The sequence below is a fragment of the Leptopilina boulardi genome, unplaced genomic scaffold (assembly GCF_019393585.1).
Source record: "Leptopilina boulardi isolate dan_hultmark-lab unplaced genomic scaffold, ZJU_Lbou_2.1 LbouV2_208, whole genome shotgun sequence".
NCBI lineage: Eukaryota > Metazoa > Arthropoda > Insecta > Hymenoptera > Figitidae > Leptopilina > Leptopilina boulardi.
This window is the reverse complement of record NW_026137761.1, coordinates 1,218,678-1,243,068: the sequence shown is the minus strand read 5'-3', so window position 1 is coordinate 1,243,068 and position 24,391 is coordinate 1,218,678. Positions and strand designations below refer to the sequence as shown.

At 28.8% G+C, this 24,391-nt stretch overlaps 1 protein-coding gene across 9 annotated transcripts in view; it reads right to left on the bottom strand.

Moving 5' to 3' along the window:
- The window catches only part of LOC127278580 (potassium voltage-gated channel protein eag), a 1,151,741-nt gene that overhangs the window by 275,540 nt on the left and 851,810 nt on the right, over window positions 1-24,391 (bottom strand). Inside the window, exon 13 of one of the 9 annotated variants that reach the window (XM_051300369.1) lies at window positions 3,690-5,254. The exons of the other annotated variants lie outside the window; for them this stretch is intronic. Within the exon in view, the coding sequence (XP_051156326.1) occupies window positions 5,234-5,254 (21 nt within the window). The 3' untranslated portion in view covers window positions 3,690-5,233. Of the gene's footprint in view, window positions 1-3,689; window positions 5,255-24,391 lie in introns of those variants that run through there. 9 annotated transcript variants of the gene reach the window in all.

The window sequence follows — 24,391 nt, the reverse complement described above, 5'->3', positions numbered from 1 at the left end:
ATAAAAGATTAAATAATAATTAATTATATAATTAGATTAAATTTCAATTTGCCTACTTCAAATTCATAATTAAAAACATTATTTTTATTTTATTAACGTACATATTTGAAAACGTTTTTATACGGCGCTGGTTTTTGATGCGCACGCAAAAAGTAGGAGAAAGGCACCCGACACTTGCCAAGATTATAGGCGTGGAAAAAATCCGACACATATCGAGATCCAACACTTATCAAACCCGACACTTACCGAAATTGTACTGTACTCTGTTAAATTTTTGTAGAGGATTGTAATTGGTGCTTATTAATTTGTAAATTTCATATAATTAACTTCATTTAATCATTTTATTAATATTTAACGAAATTTTCAGATAACCGGGCCACCTAACCCCGAATGTACTTTTGAAATATTTATTAATTTTTTTTAAAAACTATTAATATAAATCAAAATTTTTTTTGTTTTTTAACAACAATTGTATAGAGCTCAAAACTTAATATTCGAGTTCTTCTAAACTTGATTTTTTAAAGAGATATCATCAAAAAAGAAGAAGTTAAAAAATTATTTTTGAGTGCCAAATTCAGTTATTTTAATTTATACTCCACAATAATTTATTAATATTAATGAAGTTTTGTACAAACTTACAGTTCATCAAGTACTTAACTTGAATGACGAGAAAAATTAATTTAACTTAGCACTTTTGAATAAACTCAAGTGCGCCATGCAACCCCTGCGCCAAACAGCCCCGGTCTCCTCTAAATGTCAGTGTTTTTTTTGAAAAACTTATTTTATATATGTAAACAGTATTAACTTAAAAACAATAATCTTGATTAAATAATTAATTAAATTAAATTTAATTATTAGTAATAATTTATAATTACTATAATTAATTATTATTATTATATATAATAATTATATAATATATTATGATAAAAATAATATATAATAATTAACAATAATAACAATATTAATTAATTAATATAATTAGGGTCAGTTAGGGTAAATGGGGACAAAATTCCTATTTTTCACAAATTACATAAGGGGTCTTCCATAAACCACGTGGCCCATTTAGGGGGAGGGGGTGTGTCAGTAAAATGCTACTCTTGACCACGAGAGGGGGGGAGGCGTTTCACTTCGGGACACGTGGCTTTGAGATTTTACATCTCTTTTCGAATTTATGCGGACTAATCGCGCTTATGCGCATTGATATGATATAAATATAAAATTAAAAAAACAGTCTTTTAAGCTTTATGAAATCTAATTTTTAGTATCCTTCTTTTTCACTATAGTAAGGGAATAGTTGCGGTTGTGGGCACCCTTTTGTTTATACAGTAGGACTCCGGTTATCCGAGCTAATATGGACCGGACCTACCTTGGATAAGGCGAAAACTCGAATAATCCGAATTGTTATTACAATTTAACATTATTATTGTTTAAACAATTATTATTTATTACAAACGGGAAAATAATATTGTATATATTCCATAATAATTTAAACAATTTGAATTTATTAAAAATAAACTCATATTTATAAAAAACTAAAATTAAAAATAACTCGGATAAAGTAGACTAGACGACTCAGATAATATAGAATTTCCTACTGGGACACCACCTCGGATAATCGAGACCTCAGATAAAGCGAGCTCGGATAAACGGGGTTTTACTGTAGCTCATAACTTTTAACCAAATGCATATTATGGAAAGATTGGAAAGATTTTATTAAGAATTTAGTGAAGTAATCACTTTTAGTGGAAAAAAGTAGTACCCGGTTGTGGGCACCCTAGGAGAATCCGCAAAAAAATGAAGGAAAACTACCATAATTGAAATGAAATTGATAATTGCTGAATAACACGGAATATTCCAATAACATTCCTGGAATATTTCATTAGAATATTGGGAATATTTTAAAATAATATTCCATTTACATTCTAGGAGCATAAAAATAACCACTTTTTGAAATATTCTTTTGAAATGTTGCAAGAATATTTGGATATTTCACATTTTCGTTAAAAATAATTACTTTTTAGAAAGTTGACAGTTTAATTGACAGCTGCCAACGGTCAATTTGATATCATTATTCTAATGAGCGACCCCGAAAATCCATATAACGTCAATTTTGTTAAATCTAATTATTTTTTAGAAACTTCGACTGTTGCATTAACAGCTGTCAACTGTCAAATCGACATAAAATTTATAATCAGCGATTTTGAAAACACCTAGTATGATGTTTCATTAGTTTATACCTACTATTAATTTTGCTTCGGTGTTAAAAGATTAATTAAATATACGCATTAATTGAAAAAAACAAAAGGACCCACAACCGTAACATGCACCTTTTTTTAAAAGACCAACAATTTATGTAGTTTTGATTTTTTGGTCAAATTTAAAATTAAACCACAAAATATAATGTAAATAGTGAACAAAAAAATTGCATTCACCTTTTTTTTAATAATTTACACCTGTTTAACAGACTTGGAAAAAAGTAAAAAATCACTTTTTCCTTCATTTTTTTCAAGATATTTTCATTCTGCTCATTGTTTCTAAGAAAATGCGCGTATCGCTTCGGTATTAATACAAAAACAGTGTACTGTCAACATACAAGTTTGATTATATTCAGATCAGCAATATCTATATTTGCTGTCAAAAATTACATAGGGGTGCCCACAACCGGCACTCTTCCCTTACAATAATAAAAATTAAATACTTTTATTCGTATATGTACAGTGCCTCGACGAGATAAAATAAAATTAAACGTTTAAGCCACGTGTCACAATAGGGGAGGGAGGGGTCAAAAAGTTGCAAAAAGGAGACCACGTGGTTTATGGAAAGCCCCTACGTTTCTTCGTTTAAAAGGTAATATTTGCGGGTTTATTTCTTTTAAGTTGTTATTTACATTCCCAGGATTAATTTTATGCAGGAGAAAAAAATTTAGATAAGCTTTCAACGCATGAAATTGACTGTCCCCATTTACCTAAAGATTTAGAAAATTTCATAAAATTTGGGGTAAATGGGGACAGCATAGTTTCTAAGAAAGGTTAAAGAAAAAAGTTTCCTTAAGTATATTACTGTATTACGAGATGAAAAAACTTTTAAAAAATTAAAAAATTTTTTTTTTATTTCAGTATTTTGTCTCGCATTTGAAAAAAACAGACTCAAAAATCATACAAAAATTTGTTCTTATTCCTTATGACTCCCATAACTACAATTCACTTGAATTTTTGATTTTTGTCAATTTAGTTAATAATAACAATCTGTCCCCATTTACCCCAAGTTTTTAAATTCTTAGGGTAAATTGGGACAGCTTGTTATTATTAACCAAATTGACAAAAATGAAAAATTCAAGTGAATTTCTGTTATGGGAACTTGAATTATCTTGCTGCCAATTGTCAAGATAAAAGCTTGGCAATACTCAGAACCTCTTTTAGGTGACCTGAGGTTAAAATATTGACGTTAAATTTAATTTAATACTGTAAATTAAGCTCCAACACCTCTTGTCCCCATTTACCCCAACTAGCTCTATTTATAATTATTATAACAATAAATGAATTAAATTAAATCATTAATTAATTAAACTCTGTGAACTGCTGCTATCCATTTTTCTCTTCTTTCTTTGAGCCACAACTTTTTCGGAAAGGATTAAAATTGTAGTTTCGGATTATTGCGTTCACTATAAGAACAACTTACTACGCAACGGATTCTTTTTGATTCTTAATTTTTATTTAAAAATAACATTTTCGATCACGACAAATTATATTCAATACAAGATACCTACATATTTGAAATTTTCATCACCAGTTGGCGCTACGAAGGTACTTCAGAACTCTATTAGCTTGATTTTGCAAATTCGTCCGATATATTGGATATGCTATTTTGAATTTTGAAAATCTAACTCATCTGGATAACAAAATTGCAAGCAAATTTTGGCAATTTTTAAAAATTTCCTCCGCCATTTTGTACGTACGCAATTCCATAGGAACTCATTTAAAAAAAGTTTGAGTATCACAGTGAATTACAACTGTATTATTTATCGTATATTCAAATTGTGTATACACGAAGTAGTATAAGGAGACTTAACGGCCAAGTAAAGTTAAAGAAAACTTGGCACATGATAACCAATCCTTAAACTATTTTTGAGTTCGCGACCAAACTTTAACTCATTCTAACAAATATGGCGCTCAACAGACCACCACCAAAAAACTTGAGATAGGCATTGCCTTATTCTAGAACCAAGTTTTTCAGACCGTCAAGGCTCTTTATACATGAACTACTAAAGACCCTGACATATCACAATACTTCATATCGCGGGGACTTTTTAGGGGATATAAATCGGCGTATTAACATATAGCATTTAAAACACAATACATATGTTTCAATTTGTTGGCATTATTTCCAATATCAAACTTTTTCTCTTATGTACAATTTTTACACATTATATGTTTGAAACTAATAATAAAAGACAATATTACCAATGTAAGATACTAAATTCTCGTAAAAATTGTCATTTTAAAACAATAACCACATGGACATTGTTTATGCCTTAATCTGAAATAAAATTACTCTACTAGCTTAAATATTTTATTAAAAGTTAGATAAGTTTTACATTAACTACTTTAATTGATCTATTTAATGATGCAATAATACTTTTTGAAAAATCTGAAAATGACTTTTGGACAAATTTTTCGGTCTCCTGGCCCAATGTGTATTATACATATGTGTTCTGGCGCTGTGAAAGGGACCTTAGGCCAAAAAAATTTATTTTTATTTTGTACGACAATCGATAATATTTGATTTTTCATTCCCAAAATCTAGATATTGTTGTCTTCAATTAATTTTTTATTATGAACATTCAAACGTAGGCATCTTAGGCGTATTGTACTTTCTGGATTATGTTTGAATGCTCTCTTTACAACGTTAGCATTTGTTGTTGTTTGATTTCCAAAAATCGAAAATTGTCTCCTTTCAATATTCTTTTTTCTATAAACATTCAAACATAGGTGGTTCAGGATACGCCTATTTTCTTGCTTCTCTTTGTCCGCTCGTACTGTATAATTTGCTTTTGGACCGTAAGGTCCATTTCATCGCGTCAAGACATATACATCATAATAGTTGTCAATTTTTGAATATCAAAGTTTGAAGTAACACTTCCAATTTCTTGCATTTTCATTCCGTACAGCTGCTGGTAAACTGATATTAGTTGTCAAAAATGTTGTTGCGACTGATAGACTAGTCGACTCCAGTTTCAAGTCTTCATCATACTGTCCTAAAATAGAAATGACTAATTTTAATAATATGTAACATTAAAATGTATTCCTTAAGTCATTTATTATACGTAAAGTGCTCCTAAAAGCCATATTTATCAACTTTTGAACAGTTATGGCAGTTCTTTTGAAAAAAAATTAATATTGTAGTTTTTCTTAACTGTCTGAACAGTTTTAATCATCGAAAAAATATATGTTATGAGGGAAGAAAAAATGCATCTAAAGAATTGATGATCAATTCGTGCAGTCCAAGTTATAAAAAAATATTTTCACTTTCAATTTTTTTCGCAATAATTCGCATGGCACAATCACCACACAATTTATAGTAACTTATTTAGTATTCTAATAATTTTAAAAAAGGTGTTAAGTTGTAGTTTCTGGGCGTTTGCATAAATAGATTTTGAATATAAATAACTTCGTTTTTAAATATCACTTTTAAAGTTACATAAAGATTTTTAAATAAATAATGCAAAAAGTCATGTTTTTCGAAATTTTTCAATTTTAAAATGTTAATAAATCTGGATAAAGTCCCTATAGACAATCCCTGTGTAAGATCTTGTACAAGAAAATGTACATGTTCAGCAGCTGAACTTGTACCTGTTGTGGTGAGAACATGTACAAAATCTTATACAATTTCGGTACCGAATTTGGAACAAGTTCTTGTACGAGAACTTGTACAAGATGTTGCACAAGATTTTGTACAAGTAAATATATTTAATATTTGTATACATAGCCTACTATCGGGTCAAAAGTAATAGGCTCTTCTCTTTGAAAGCTTATAACTAAGGTTAAAAAAATCTCATTATATTGAGACAACCTGGAGTCAGCAGCTACACTATTCCTACGTTACTATACGAAATTGCAAAACGCAGAAAAATTTTTTGCATCACTTATGAATTTTAGAAGATAAAAATAAAAAAATGTTTACAACACATGCACATTTCTTGTTGTTTTTTTTACCTCGAATTTCACTACAAACCTAACATTTTTTGTACGCCGGGAATTTTTTTTCCCTAGGGAGAAAAAGGAGGGCAAAAAAGAAAAATGCGGGTAAAAAAGAATTTTTTTTACCTTGTTGAATGAAAAAACCACAGCACTATTATGAGATCAATGTTTTTAGAACGGAATAACTACCCACGACGACCGTTCAACCAATCAGAAATTTGAATTCTCGTGTCACCATATGACACATGCAGCGCAAGTTCACGCGCAGGCGTACTTATCTTTATCGTATGGCGTGCATTCTGTCATGGTTGATCCCGCGTCTCAAAAGCAAACGTGATTTATTTCCGTGTCCTATCGTATTAAGTTAAATCGAAAATGACTTCTGATAATGCTGAAGACGAATATGATTCGGTAATGAATGCACACCACCTGAGCTGCGTGCCATAGCTGAATCGGCATGTTCAGATTTAATGCCGGAAAAGTAAAAAAGTGCATACGAAACCGCGTATACCAACTACATAACCTGGAAAGAATCACATGGTGCAAGTGCGACAAGACAAAACGTGTTGTTGGCTAATTTTAAAGGTTTATCGGAGACCAAAAAAGCATCGACTCTCTGGTCAACTCATTCGAAGTTGAAAAGCCTGATTTCTATTAAAGAGAAAATTAATATATCGCACTATGCAGATTTAAATGCTTTTATGAAAAAACAAAGCCATGGATTTGAACCGAAAAAATCGAAAGTACTTGACACCGATCAAGTAAAACAGTTTATTTTAAATGCGTCTGATGATAAACATCTACTTAATAAGGTATCTTTACAAAATAAAATATAATCCCATAAAATGCAATATATTCATAATACATAAGAAAGTATAATAATTATAAAAACATAAATAACAGTTAAAATGATAAAAAATATATTTTATATTAAATAAAAAATTTTAAAAAAGCAGAGAAAAATTGATTTCTAAAATTATTTACAGGTTGTCACGATTTTCGGCGTTGCAGGTGCTTGAAGATCCGATGAATTAACCCTGCTAAAAATAAAATCAGAAATCAGTCTCAAAACGTCAGAAATCCTGACGTTTTGAAACTATTTTGATGTTTTGTGATGCTGCTGACTAATTCTGACTTAAATAGTTTTTATGGGCCTGACGTTTTTTAAAAAGTGACTATTTCTCACTACGTTTTATTTTTTTGTAAAAAGGGTTCCAAGAGAGGTACCAAGGCCACTCAAACCCACCATATATATAACTCTATTATGTTAAGAAAGCCATTAAATTTGAAAAAAAAATTTTTCTATATTTTTGGTATTATTGATATGAAAATGAGATATTTGGAAGATTCAATTTTTCAGGATTCTAGACATCCAAAAAAATTCTATAAATAGTTAAAAATTAAAAAATTAAATAGTTAATTTCTATAAAAAATTTTTAAATATGTATTTGAAATCCTCAGGACAATTTCTTTTATTTTTTTCAAACCGCTTATTTACTTTTACCTACTACAATTTACATTTTTTTATATATTCCCTTTTTCCAATAGAAGGGTCCTTTCGAGGGTATACAATAAATACTCCATTAATTAAAATTAATTTTCAATAATTTAAAAATATTTGCAAAAAATGTTATATCGTTGTAATTGTATTAACATGTACATTACAAATATAATATTTAAAAATTATTTTTTTCAAATGCAACAATTTTTAATTTTGCAATGAAAAGCCATAAAACCATAAAAGATCCTTCTGGCCTATACTTTTCTTTTTGTCCTTTTCTAACGTACATATAATATACATGGAATCACGTTTGTAAGACAAGGACAGAAAAGGGAAGGCGTCAATGACTACGACTATACTTTTAAAGTCCCTACTTCAAATTTGTATTTATTATTTTACAGTAAGCTAGTTTCCTTACATTTAGTTATAAGAAAGCAACATATGTTGAAAACCTATTCTTACCACTGTGTTAACTCTCTATATATATATATTTGAAAAAAATTAGAAATCGCTGGCTATTTCACATAAAAGTTAATTTTTTTACAACTAGATGAGCGAATTTGATCCACTTTTCACTCAATATAAATTTGATTTCAACCAAATATTGCATCCAATTATAGTGCAGTATGCTAAAAAGAGAAATTAAAATTAGTAATTATTTAGTTGATTTGTGGAAGAATTATGTTAAATTGAATTTTAATAATATAGTAATTAATATATGCATATTAATTAATTCTTATCATTATAATTAATTATAATAGTAATGAATGTGCTAAAACGTGAGCGAAAAACCTGATAAAATTCGCTCAGAGTTTACTTAAGACAATTCGACAGTATCTTATTATTCTAGACTGTTTTATTTCTATATTACACATATTCTTTTAAGTTCGAATTCAAATAATATTTACATACGAATTTTTTGTTTAATTAAATATTTGCTAAAGCAAATTTTATTAATTGAATACATCCTTGTGGGAAAAAATCATGTTTGTTCTAAAAACGTTTTAAGAACGTTTTCAGAACGTTTCATGTCCACCAAATAATGTTCTGGAACATTATTTGAACATCCATGTTCTTAAAATGTTCCAGAACATTATTTGGCGGACATGAAACGTTCTAAGAACGTCCTTAAAACGTTTTTAGAACGAACATGGTTTTTTGCCCACAGGGATTAATATATGATAATTGGACTAAAAATGTTTTTTGATCAATATAACAATATACCTATTTTAACTTTACTTGTTAATTTTTAAAAATTATAAAATTTTTTTAAAATAATAATAATAATCATCAACAAAATATGTTGATAAAATTGAAAAAAAGTAATAAGATCTTCTATTTTCATAAAACCGTATTCTATTTTTAAGATCTCAGTTAGGTTAGTTTAGCTCAGGGGTTATGTATTCGGTTTGCATTCGTTAGGTTGTGAGTTCGATTCCCTGCGTTTGCGAGATTTTCTTCGATAGCGGTAAATAAATATAATAAATTGTAAAAATAATAATTATGTGTAACGTAAAGATAAAAAAATGTTGTACGATAAATGATTTTTATTTATTTTTTTAATTAAAAAATATTGATTTTTTTTTAATTTTTAAATATTTGTAGTCAGAATTCATACGAAGTAAGTCAGGAATCTTGAAAACTATTTTATAGAAAGAAATGTCATTTAACATCACAAATAGTCACAGGGTTTAATGATTTATGGTATGGCCAAAAAAAGGGTTTCCGACCCTCATAAGAAATCTGACTACTATTGACGATTCTTTGACTAAACCTCACTTATTGTGGTGTGCTGTGACTGCAATCGTAACAAAAACAGTCTCAAAACGTCAGAGATCCTGACTAATGTTTTGAAGTGCTGTGATTTTATTTTTAGCAGGGAACGCGTGTTAAAGTCAACCATATCGAAGCCAAAACAACGGCTGAAGGAAAAAAAATTTTTCTCGTCGATATTCCTATAACCAAAGCATCTCAGAAACGCGCTTTTACAATCACCGTTGCTTTTTGTCCTGTTGTGCAAAAATATTGGAATTTATGACCAAAAAAAGCACTCACGAACAAATTCTTCTTAAACTATAAAAATGGGAAATGTACAGTTCAGGTATAAACTATAAATTATTAAAGTGATTTATAAATATAAATGAATATAAATAAAAAGATAAATTATAAAATAATAATCTTTGTATTCATTCCTTCATTCATTCACATTTTCTTGGCACTTGAAATTTTTCGTTATTATTAGATTATATATACATATATATCTTTGCTTTGATAATCAGTGTTCTCGAGGGTTTTTACCTGCAATTTGTTTCGTCAAAAACAGCCTTCGGTTGAGGGTTTATTTTCAATTATTGTTTATATAAGATGGTCGATGATCGTTTAATTACTGTCCTGTAAGGGGAAGTAGTGTCTTTCATCTTACCAGCCGCACCCGAGCTATAACCATGTAGTTATATTAGAGAATCAAAATCAAGAAGAAAATCTTTGGTGCCAACACCTTTGGGTTAAATTGGTTTAAAACAAATCGTATAGGTTTATTGTACCAAAATTATAAAACTTTTGAATATTAACATTTATATTTGGAACAACATATGCTCGTGATCGTGAAATTCTGACAATGAGAAATATGTCAAAATAAATTACAAAATTTAAAGAAAATTACAGGAAAATTATTTTATTTAAGGAGGTTCATCCCAAAATCGATTTTCTACAGATTTTTTAAAAATTTTTAAGATGTATTATTGACATCACTTTACATGTGTTGTTCAAATTTTATTGAATTTTACCGTATCATTTTCAAGATAAAAATTGATAAAGTTTGAAGTTTTACATGGGAACAGTGAAAAAACATGAAAAATGACCATGTTTTCATTAATTAAAAAAAACGGTTCTACAGATTTTTTTCAAAAACTAATATGTTTTAAATTATGAGTTTTAACAGTTTTTACAAAAATATGAAATTTTTTTACCGTTTGGTTGTGAAGTAAATGTTAATCAAAGTTAGCAACTTTTGAACTTATCCCATGTAAATAAAAGAAAGAAGAGGAGAAACGGCAAATTAACCTCTAAATTGGCCAGTGGAGCTCAACTTTTATGGACTATAGCTGTCGGTTTTAAACTTACGGAAAACCCCTAATAGAATGAGTACCGCTTGAAGGGATGAACCTCCTTAAACATATATAAATATTTAAATAATCGTGAACGGAACCCTAGGTCAATTTTATTATTTTTGAACAGATTACCGTGAAAGCGTCATTAGTCCTTTTTTAAAGCGGGAAACTGAAATGAAAGATTTGTTTTGAAAAGTGACTTTACCAGGAGCTTGGAAGAAGGCTACTATGTCGAACATAAAAAAGTATTTTATTTTAAGTAATAAAGATTTTAAAATTATTGAATATGTAAATGAAATTTTAAATTATATGCACATATATAAATTTTAAAAATGACAGAGAAAAGATACAAATTATTTTTTCATTATGCAAAGTACTTTGTATTTACAAAGGCTTCATTTAATTTTTCCAATTAAAGAAGAAGTTAAACATATTAAAATAGTTTTTAGTGGTAATACGATTTTGGTTATTGGATTTGTGTCTATTACGATGGAATAAAAATTTATATTTTTGAAAGTCTTAATGCAGGGTGTTGGAATGTTCTTCCAAGTAGAATAGTTAATTAGATTGTTCCCTTTTCAACCAACAGTAGTTTTTGAAGCTCTTGATCAATAACCGATTGGTACAGTTAAGTGTGAAGTATATGAAATAGCATTTGCAACAACTGTATTGGTTAACAGTGTAAATTAAAAGATTAATTTATGCAACTGATAATAATATAATGAGCAAGCATGTGATATCAATTTTTGAGAACAATTAATTAAATCAGTTTCCGGCAGTTAGAATGTCTAATATTAGGATTTCGATTTGTAGAGAATGATTGGAATTGTCTTTTCATAAATCGAGCTAAAGAACTTCAAAATGGTGGTCTAAACCTTTCGTATTTTTGTAAGACTTTTGCCAGTAAAAATGAAAACAGAGTTCTGTCTACTGAAACTGAAAAGAAAATACCCAAAGAAAAAAATTTGTCATGTGAGATAAAAAAATTATCTACAGAAATTAAGGAGGGATTTACATGTTGATGTAAATTCAGTATGCACAACAGCAAATAATGAGTAAATAATTTCGAGTTTTATTGTTAGTGAAAATTTTGATCCCATGACATATCCTACAATGTTTCCTTATGGTGATCCTGGATGGACTGTTAACCTTAAGCATACTCAAGGTACTTGAAATTTTATTCATTTACAATTTTATATGTATCGTCTTTCATAGAGAAGAAAAAAGCGGGGATTGCCACATGTGCGTTTAATTATATTTTTACGTGCACAAATCTGCGATTCAGAAAATTTAAATAAAATGCTATGTGCTGAAATCACAAACGAAATAAAGAATCCAGAACTTTTTAACATTGTAAAGCGATTTTAAGTTCATGGGCCTTGTGGTAAACAAAATAGGAATTCACCCTGCATGGATCCTGAGATAGGTCATTTAAATAAATGGCTAACAATTCGATGATCGTAGCATATAATCTTTATTTGAGTACAAAATTTAAATTTCATATTGACTGTGCAATAATATGTATTATATTATTATGAAACCATAATGTTGAAATAATAATACAGTAACGATTACAAAAATAACTTTTTAATTTTGTGAGATCAAAATTCCAATAACTTTTCGTCAAATAAAAATAAATTTTTAATTTTTCATAAAAAATTATAGATACCACGCGCGTTTCTTTAAGCGAGTTAATAATAATGAAAAAAATAATAAATATAATTTTTGACAGGTCGTAGGCAAAAACAAATTTGCTTCAATTCCGAAAATAGTTGCTGAATATCTTCAATTGCCTAATGCTAATTCTTATACCGGCCATTGCTTCAGAAGAACATCTGCGACTATCTTTACCGATGCTGGAGCAAACAAATCTGATTTAAAACGTCATGGCAGGATGGAAAAGTGACACCGTTGCCGATGGTTATATCGAGCATTCAATGTAAAACAAAAAGAAGATTGGTGACCTTATAGAATCATCAATAAATTTGGGCCAAACTTCATCCACTTCTCACGGCATAAGTGAAGAAATTCCGAAAAATTCAAACGAACCAAAAATCAACGAAAGTGAATCTACAAGCCGCGATTTTCAAGCAAATTTAACCCCTTCACAGTCGAGACCCAAATCTCATAAGTGGGCTCAAAATGTCACCAACATTTTTAAAAACTAAAATTTACGCAATCAAGTATACTATTGTATTTGAGGTCGCTGATTACGAATCTTCCATCAGATTTTGAAAATTCAAAATGGCGGATCCAATATGGCGGACAACTTTTTCAAAATTTGATCGGTTTCGTTTGAAACTTGAAATTCGGGGGTTTTTGAGGTCGCTGATTACGAATCCGATGTCAGTTTTTCAAAATTCAAAATGGCGGATCCAATATGGCGGACAACTTTTTCAAAATTTGATCAGTTTCGCTTGAAACTTGATACTCGGGGGTTTTTGGCGTCGCTGATTACGAATCCGATGTCAGGTTTTCAAAATTTAAAATGGCGGATCCAATATGGCAGACGACACAGAAACAACGCAATGACGAAAACAATTGACAGTCAATCGCCTTCAACGAAAAAGACAGTGACAGTACTGTACAGACTATGACAAACGTGAATCAAGACAGTAAAAAACAATCCGCCATTTTGAATTTTCAAAATTTTGGAAAACTGGCATCGGATTTGTAATCCGCGACACCGAAAACCCCCGAGTAATAAGTTTCAAGCGAAACCGATCAAATTTTGAAAAAGTCGTATGCAATATTGGATCCGCCATTTTAAATTTAAAAAATTTTAAAAAACTGACTTCGGATTCGTAATCAGCAACCCCGAAAACCCCCGAGTAACAAGTTTCAAGCGAATCCGATGAATTTTTTAAAAAGTCGTCCGCCATATTGGATCCGAAATTTTGAATTTTGAAAAACTGACATCGGATTCGAAATCAGCGTCCCCGAAAACCCCCGAGTAACAAGTTTCAAGCGAATCGCATCAAATTTTGAAAAAGTCGTCCACCATATTGGATCCGCCATTTTGAATTTTAAAAAACTGACATCGGATTCGTAATCAGAAACCCCGAAAATCCCCGAGTAACAATTTTGGGACAAATATGTATGTTTATATTAAGCAGATTTGTGGCTATATAAGCCACAAATCTGCTTGCGTGTATACACGTCATCGACAGTTTGAGCCCACTTATGCCATGACGTGTATACACGTCATCGACTGTGAAGGGGTTAAGACCGTTATTTGAAAATCTCCCGGAAAATAAAAATATTAATTTCACTAATTGTCAAATCTATATTAATAAGTAATTTGACAAAAGTAATTCGCTATTTTCACTTTTTCATTTAAAAAAACACATTATATAACTTTAATTACAAAATTAAAATCATTTTCGCCATTTCAACTTTTTAAAATAATTACATTTAATTATGTATATGATTTTGTTTCAGGGGGCTTAGCCCCCTGAAGAATTCGGTCCTATCGGGCTTCCTAATCAGGTTTTTCTCAAAATCTGAAATTATCTCCTGAGTGCATAATATACTATTCTGCTTTTTGCAATTTCGTATAGGAATGTAGGAATAGTGTAGCTGCTGATTTCAAGTTGTCTCAATGTAATGCGATTTTTTTACCTGAGTTATAAGCTTTCAAAGAGAGGAGCCTATTACTTTTGACCCGATAGTAGAAGTTTTACGTGCTCCCTGTACAGGTATACCCACACGGACCCCGTGGTCGCGGGATCGAGATACGCTTGGCCAACGTAGATGAACCTGATGTTCTGGTCATCTACATATTCCTACAAGGCCAGTAAGAACCTTTCAACCTTTGGTTTAGGCCGGGACCTTTCCAATCCCTAATGCGCGTTCCACACTTAAAGTCGGCTCTACAATCCATGGTACGTCACCAATTTGATTAACATTGTGACGTCAGCACGTCGCGTTCACGTACACATACATTGTAGAACCGACTAAAACCTTTTGGAGATCCGACGCGACGTGCCCCCTCCAGTGACTCTGCGCTTAGGGGAAGTGAGTGTTTCTCAGTTAAATGCTTCTCGCTTTAAATCATCCTTAATATAATAAATAAATTATTATTCTTATAACAACTATTAAATCATATGTTAAATTTAATATGTTTCAGAAAATTTTGTGAATATTTAATTCAATTAAATTTGACATTTAATCAAGTATTAATTGATAAATCTTTTTAATGGAATTAATTATTATTGGTTAAAAGAACATTTGTTTTAATTTATTGTTAATAATGAATTTTCTTTTTTAAACATGTATTTTTCATAAATTAATTTTATATACATGTAAACAGTAATAAATAATATATTAGGTAGGCGTTAATATAAAAAGTAAATTATTATTCTTATAACAACAATTAAATCATATGTTAAATTTAAAAGATTTAATATGTTTCAGAAAATTTTGTGAATTTGAATTAAGTAATTATTTATTTTAACCAATTATTAACTATTATAATAAATGAACTGTATTCACACCGATTTATTTTTGTATTTAAAACAAATAACTTTTTCTTCTATCAAGTAACATTAACTTAATAGAATAATTTCATTTTAAAATTGAAATGTAAAAATAAAAATAATTTATGTCGAAATGTAATATTTTTTCTGAAATTTAAAACTATTCATTTTTAAATACAGTAAAATGAAAATTTCGTAAATTCATAAATAAATAACGCTATTTTTATTAAAGGCCACCTATACATATATTATTAAAACGCCTACCTAATATATTATTTATTACTGCTTATATGTATATAAAATTAATTTATGAAAAATACATGTTTAAAAAAGAAAATTCATTATTAACAATAAATAAAACAAATGTTCTTTTAACCAATAATAATTAATTCCATTAAAAAAATTTATCAATTAATACTTGATTAAATGTCAAATTTAATTGAATTAAATATTCACAAAATTTTCTGAAACATATTAAATTTAACATATGATTTAATAGTTGTTATAAGAATAATAATTTATTTATTATATTAAAGATGATTTAAAGCGAGAAGCATTTAAATGAGAAACACTCACTTCCCCTACGCGCAGAGTCACTGGAGGGGGCACGTCGCGTCGTGTCGGATCTCTAAAAGGTTTAGGCCCTTTCCAGAATGGAGCTAAACGCAACGCAAACGCGATGCATCTCAATGCTAAGCAAATGGGGATGCGTCGCGTTTTCGTTGCGTTTAGCTCCATTCTGGAGAGAGCCTTAAGTGTGGAACGCGCATAACGGCTATGCAGGCCGCTTCCCGAATTGAATCCGCAACTCACACGTCGAGCCCTAGAGAGTAGAGCGACTCCAATGGCGCAAAACACCCAAAGAATCGTCCACTCCCATCAGCCTCTAACCCAAGCAATGTGGGCTATTAACCACTGCCACCAAGAATCCAACCCTGTGATTCGTATGAAGATTAATTTTCACGGCCCCTGGATCCCCTTGGTACCTTTCATACTCTGGTAAGAGTCCAGTATTTGTATACAAGGAAATGTACATGTTCTTGTACAGGTTCATTTATGTCTTCGTTTAGTAAAAATTAAAAAACTTTAAAGGCTGCGCAGTAGTTTTCTTAGAACTTTACAGCTGCGCAATAATTTTTAACATACATAATTAAAAAGTTCTAATGATTTTAAATTATTAAAATTTCAAATTAAAAAAAATTTTTTTAAATGAACTTGTACAAGAACATGAACGGTTTCATGTGTAAGTACTTGTACATGAACGCCTGCACGAAAATATGTTCTTGAACATTTTCTTGTATATACAAATGTTATATATGGGGTAAAATTCGAGTAGCGTACTAAGGGAAAAAAAGTTGATCGGATCGGGCTGTAACTTGCACATAGTTTAGTCCTAGGGGTGAGTAATTTAACCACGAAGTAATGTTAAGTTTTTTAAAAAACTGTAGGAGAGGGAGGGGGGTAAATTTTTTTGAAAAATTTAAACACTGAATTTTTGAAAAAAGAAAGAAAAAACAGAAAGATGAAAAAAAATTTGACCAGTATGTTTTCGAAATTTTTTTTTCTGCTCTTTCGAATGGTGCAAAAAATTTGCCAAAAAATTCAAAATTTGACCCTTTTTTAAAAATGAAAAATATTTTTGACTTTTTTTAAGTTCGGTCTTTTAAGAGTTCCGTTTACGCAGTGAACGGAAACGGAACCCTTATGGTTTCATTCATGTCCATCCACAAAATCCCGTCTCCCCCCCCTAAAATCTAGCCATTTTAACCGATTGGGCTCAAATTTGGTATACGTACGTATTTTTGCCTCGATTTTTGCGAGTAGATTACAGGAAAATTATAGCGAACCCGATTGGAATTGAATTTAATATAGTTATATTAAATAAAAAATTCTTTTAAAAGTATTGCGAGGTTAGAGAAAATTAAAAGTATGGTTCCCTTAACCCTTTAACGCCTATGCTTAGATACATGGAAATATTTGCAATCTCAAAATTGGAAAAAGGAATGCGGTATAAACAATGAGTTTTGATGTTAAAAATTGTTTTAACAAATGGAAAAAATTGTTGAATTTTAAAAATTTAACAACGCCATTCGATTCTACGGGAAAAATTACTAAAGAAACATTTATGACTTTTTCAAAATTTTCACTCTATTTGTTATAAATAATTAATAAACAAAAAATGTACTGTGGTGCATCTATCAGAGTCCATGATTAGACACACGAAAATATTTGCAATATCAAAATTAGAAACAGGACTGCGGTCCAAACAATGACTTTTGACGTTGAAAATTGTTTAAAAAATAATTTGTTTAAACAAATTATTATAACCAAATGAAAAAAATTGATGATATTTAAAAATCTAACAAAGCCATTCGATTCTACGGAAAAAATTATTAAAGGAACATGTATGAATTTTTCAAAATTTTCAATCAATTTGTTATAAATAATTATCAATTAATTAATTAATATCAAAGTTGGAAACAGGATTGCGGTCGAAAGAATGACATTTGACGTTAAAAATTGTTTTAAAAAAATGTTTAAACAAATTAATTTTTTTCATTTGTTTATAACAATTTGTTTAAACAAATTTTTTTAGAACAATTTTTAACGTAAAAAATCATTGTTTGGACCACAGTCCAGTTTACAATTTTGATATTGCAAAATATTTCCGTGTGGCTAAGCGTGGATTCTGGGTTAGTTACCACAGTGCATTTTTTGTTTATAATTTATTTATAACAAATAGAGTAAAAATTTTGAAAAGTCATACATATTAAGACAGATACGTTTGCTGTACTAGAAATAATGAAGGAAAGTGTTTTCTTAATTAATTTGTTATATTATATACGATAAGTTTTCACTAACATGGGTATAATAGTAGGATGTCCGTAAAAAATTTGACTTTCGAATTTTATTTGGGCCACCCACCAGTTCGGTTTCAATACAAAAAAAATTTTCTGCCAAATCTTAAACCGATTGATTAACTTCAACTCGTGACAATGATAAATCGAAATTTCCCATTGAAAATACATGGGAAAAATGCACTTTTTAAAAAAAAATTGAGAACTTTTTTAATTACTGCCTGGCCTAAACTGGCAAAAACACCGAATTGGCGTTCCTACTTAAACTAAATTTTTTTAAAAGTATACGTTAATTTTAATTGCCACAAATTAATATTTCTATATTTTAGACATCAGGGAACAAGAATATAACAATAAAAATTTGTCTTACTGAGCTTATGAATGTTTTTTTGGAGATTGAAAACGTCAATTTTTAATACTTTTCAACAAATGGCGTTCCACTTTTCTTCAATTCTTATTCAATAAAACTAAGATTTTTCATTAAAAAATGATATTAATAATATACTTTCTAACTTGTAAAACGTAATAATAACAATAATAATAGTAATAAAAATATTATTAATACAATATTACATATTTTATATATACAATAATATATAATAATTTTTAAATATTAATGATTTACAATAATAATTTTTATTGCGTATTAATATCATTTTCAATGAAAAATCCGAGTTTTATTGAATAAGAATTGAGTAAAACGTCCAAAAAAAGCATTGATAACCTCAAAAAACCACATTATTATTGTCATATTCTTGTTCCTGATGTCTAAAACATAGAAATATTAATTTGTGGTAATTAAAATTAACGTATACTTTTAACAAATTTAGTTTAAGTAGGAACGCCAATTCGGTGTTTTCGCCAGTCTGTGCCAGGCAACGAGGAACGCCAATTGGAACGCCCCTCCAGTGAAGTGGTTAATATAATTTAAAAAAATTCAAAAATCTAAAAATGGCGGATGATTAAATATAGGTCTAAAAAACGGATAGCAATGTAATCAAGCATTTATCACATAAATGGATTGCCCAAATAAAATTTGAAAGTCGAATTTTTTACCGACATGACACCCTAGTGTAATAACATTAATTGTAAACAAAATACAAATGCTTTAGTACTCAATTTACTACAATAATATGTTTGCCATATTACATATAAGATATATGAGTAAGCTAAACTAGACTTAAAAAAATGAGTGCACACCTACATTTCTACAATACTACACTGGCGGATTTAATTTACCTAAGTTCGACCCAGCTGGGGCGAATCTAAGTCGAATTTGAGAAATTATCAAAAAAAAAAGCTTTTAATTCATGAAAATTTTTAAAAATAAGTATTGGGAGAGTAAATGAACATTTATAGAGTTAATTTTTGCAAGAATTTCAATTATTACCCAGTCGAAAATCGTAAGTTTCCCTGAAGGGTTCACATGGCCTTCAGGTAACTGTTATGAAGGTTTTAAAAGCTTCATGGCAACTATTTATACATTAGACCTAAAATTCTGTGATATTTGCTTTCTGACTTCTTAACGGGAAGCTTTTTCTACAGCTTGTTGAATATCTGTGGACAGCTTCTAGCAAAAGGTCTACCAGTTTGCTTGGTGAATGCTTTCCTAATGCCTGGTTTAATGTGTAAGAAAGCAATTCTATTTGCTTTTCACAAGTTGCAAATTAATATGTAATTTAATTACCTTTTTTACACTTCCTGAAAACTAGAATAATTTCATTAAATTAAACTAAATCGAAAAATCATAAAAATTCTATAGTAATTTGTAAATCCGTTTTATACAATTAATAATTATTCTTTATATATTATATAAAAATTATTTTTCAAAGAAAACGTTTATTTTTAAACACTTAAATTATATACGAAAAAAATTATATATAACTTGAGCAAAATTTGGGGTTAGGAATACGAACACGGTAAAAACCTTTTATATTAAATAATGAATACAATTTCTTAAAAAAAAGACAAAATATTTAATATTTAAAAAAAAAGATTATTATTTTTATACTTGATGTTTATGAATATTTTTTATAAATAATATATTCTTTATTCTTTTAGAATTTCATAATTTATGAAAATGAATTTAACAGCGTATTTTTATTTACAAATTTTGGTTGACAACAATGTACTAAAAGTTAAAAATTTACAAAATATTTTAATTATTTATTAAAATATTTAAATATAATAATCTAATACATAATATTTTTACGAGATAAATAAAGATGGAAAGAAAGGTTAAATTTAATTTTTGATCATTGTCATTTTTCCGCTGTTTCCTGAAACATCCATGACGCTTCATTTAATTTTCGCCACCTGAACGCTTTCTTTTTATATATGCAAAATCCTGCAACTCTTTGATAACTCTCTCAAAGCTACTTGAATGCTTTGTTTAAAACGTACAAAATTTGTTATTTTCAAGCTTTCCGTGGAAGCGGAAAATCGGCCATAACAGGCTTCCTAAAAGTTTTTTATAGCTAGTTATCTACTGTCTCACAATTCTCTAATGGTTATTTCAATACTTCAAAACAACTTCTTGTTCAGCTTAACGTAGCGTAGGATTTTCGACTGGGTAAAGTGATAAATAATAAATAATCACTTGATTTGTGTAAGTACAGTTTATCTGTACATTTTAACTCGTCAGTTTTCACAATATTTTCAAGAAATTAGTGTAAACTGTGTGAAAAAATAATTTAAATTTCATTAATCTTGTAAATTTTATTAAATTATTTTATTATTTAACGAGCACAGTTGAAAATAATTGCAATTTAATTAAAAAATAACAGTTTTTTTAAAAGTGACAAGAACTTTATTAAACCGACCACACACGTGGTCCATTTTGAATTTTCTACACCACGAGTAGAAATCTTTCTTTCTGCAGAGAGGAGGAGTTTAAATCTTATCTTATTTTTTATTATATCTATAAAAAGAATGATTTCTATTCTTGTCTTCAGAAATTAAAAATGGAGAAAATTTTAATTTTTTTTAGTTGTTACAATATTTAGTTTCATCCCCTCAATAAAAAATGGAGATTTTTTGCCAATAAAAATTAAGGTATTAACTTCTCCCACTACAGAAAGAAAAATGTCTGCTCGTGGTGTAGAAAATTTAAAATTGAGAAAATATTTAATTTTTTTAATTGACATTATTTGATTGTCGTGCCATATATCTGTGTGCACCATTTTCGGCATTTCTGAGACCATTTTTATGAATTTATTTTTTTTATGGTGAATTAAATAACTTTATTTAATGAAATTAAGGAAATTATGAGATAGCTGTAGGTAACAATTTGAATTTTCCCGCCAGAAGATCATGCACATTCATATTCGCGCACTTTTACCGTGTGTGGTCGGTATAATAGAGTTCTTGCCACTTTAAAGAAAAATGTTGTTTTTTATTATTTATCACTTTAATAATTGAAATTCTTGCAAAAATTAACTCTATAAATGTTCATTTACCTTCCCAATACTTATTTTTAAAAATTTTCATCAATTAAAAGCTTTTAAATCAAATAAAAATAAATAAATAAAATAAATCAAATCCGCCAGGGTAATAATATTAATGAAAAAAATTGTTTGCATTAAAAATTATCTTTATCATTTTATAATTGTAATTCTATTTAACGACTTCTGAAACAGACCCCAAACAGAAAATGAACGGCTCGAAAGAACTTACTATGTATTTCTCATATTTTTGTTAATTAGTTAGAAATGTTTAATAATGAGACAAAAAATTAAAAATTAGGTGAAAAGAAAATGGCCCTTTATTTCAATTAAATATTATTAATTTTAGGGTCCAAAAATCACTTTTTCTTAATTTTAACTATTATGTACTCTAAAAAAATAAGTAATTCTTTAAGTAAAAAAAATGTATGGTTTTTGTGCGTGCGAAGTGGGTTGTAACTCGAAGTTTTTAGGTTAGCTGTCGCCAAAGGGAAAAAAACTCTTAGACAGGGAAAGAAAGGTTGTGCAGGCGCGACTGCGCCAACCTAAAACTTCGTCTTGTTCGAAAACATTGTGCTCGTCAATAAACTCGATGTTTCCACCCTTGGTACATAAAATACTATTTCCATCACTTTCACTGCATTAAAAAAAAATTTTTTAAATCACCAATTTTCTTTAAATTCTTAAGTTTTTTTTTGATTATTGGAAGTGAGAAATAAAACACCGAATCACTTGTTTGGCAACGTTTCACCGAAACGTTCCTAAACAAGTGATTTAGTATTTTATTTCTCACTTCCAATAATCGAAAAAACTCAATATCTAATATCAAAATAATGGAAGGAAAAAGTATTTAATATTAATTTTTTTAAATTCTTTTTATCTTCCTCCATAACATACTTTTTTGAGGATTAAAACGGTTCTGACAGTTAAGAAAAAATGCAACTTTAATTTTTTTCAAAAAACTGCCATAACTTATTCAAGAATAATTTTTGAAAGTTACTTAGCAAAAAAAGCTGGCTGTATGTGGGTGGAAACATCGTCAGGTGGGTTATTGAATGATGTGTGCGTCAAGAGCCGGGTATCAACAGGATAATGCAATGAAATAATTTTATTACTAAAAATTCAAATAAAATTACGAGTATTAATTATATATATATTATAATTTATAATATTTTATCTAATTTTTGTTTCTTCCATTTCCCATCCTTATCTGCTATCTCGCTCGCTTTTCTTTCTTGAATATTACATACATTAGCTGCGAATTATCATACTGTCAAGTGTGAGCAAATGTTTTCTGTATATATAATCGTTTCCAAATAAGCCATTGGACACCAAGTTTCTTCTCTATACAAGCAGAAGGTAGATCGTCGATTGAGGGCAGAAACACGCCAATTCAGGCGAATGTTGAGAAACATGACAATCTTAAAAATATTAGGGAAACCTGCCATTCCAGTGAAGATTTCAAAAACATGCCATCTCAGATGTCAAATTTTTGTTGATTGTTTTAGGTTGGTAACACTGTAAACGAAAAATTGATGAGTCAAAATAATTAATATTTTGTTGAATATTGATGGTTAAGTCGGTAGAACCTTTAATAATTTTATTATTAATAATTATACTTTTCTTAATTTTTAATATTGATTTCAAGAATAAAATTTTGTTAACTATAATATAACATTCTCAAGAAAGTGTTACCAAACCTAAAACAATCAACAAAAATTTGACATCTGAGATGGCATGTTTTTGAAATCTTCACTGGAATGGCAGGTTTCCCTAATATTTTTAAGATTGTCATGTTTCTCAACATTCGCCTGAATTGGCGTGTTTCTGCCCTCAATCGACGATTTTTTATTAACAATTGCCATATTAGCCAATTGTTTATTAACAATCCACTAACCCAAAGTACTTCATATAGGGTTCGTTGAATGCGGAATTTTGTCAACTTTCACTTAGTAACGTCAAAATTACGATAACTTTATTTGTTTATAAAATATATCATTCTTTATTAACCTTAATACTTAATTAATTAAAAATTGTAAATATTATATAAGTAAATAAAAAAAATTTTGACATCTATGTATTCCAAAGGTTTTTTTGTGCTCTTTCGATTAGTGAAAAAAAATAAAAAAAATTCGAAATTTGACCCTTTTTTCTGAAAATCAAAAATTTGTTTGACTTTTTTTTTAAGTTCGGTCTTTTTTTAAATTTATTTTTATTTTTTTTGAAAGTTAAAAATGTGCATTTTTAGCTCAAAAAATATTGAGATATACTTTTTTGTTATTTTCGAGATATTAGTTAATTAATTAATTAATTAATGTTAATAAAAATTTATATATCTTATAAACGAATAAAGGTATCGTAATTCTAATGTTACAAAATTAAAGTTGACAAAAATCCGCATCCAACGAACCCTATATGAAGTAGTTTGGGTTAGTGGATTATTAATAAACAATTGGCTAACATGGCAATTGTTAATGAAAAATCCTCCAATCCAAAATAGTCCATATAGGGCTCGTTGGATGCGGAATTACGTCAGCTTTCAATTGATACCTTCAGGATTGCAATAACTTTATTTATTTGTAAAATATTTCATTTTTTATTAACATTAATTATTTAATTAATTAATATCTCGAAAATAACAAAAAAGGACATCTCAATATTTTTTGTTGTAAAAAAACACATTTTTAGCTTTAAAAAAAAAATAAAAAAAAATAAAAAGGACCGAACTTTAAAAAAGAATTCGAAAAATGTTTAATTTTCAAGAAAAAGGGTCAAAATTTGAATTTTTTAAAAAAAGTTTTGCA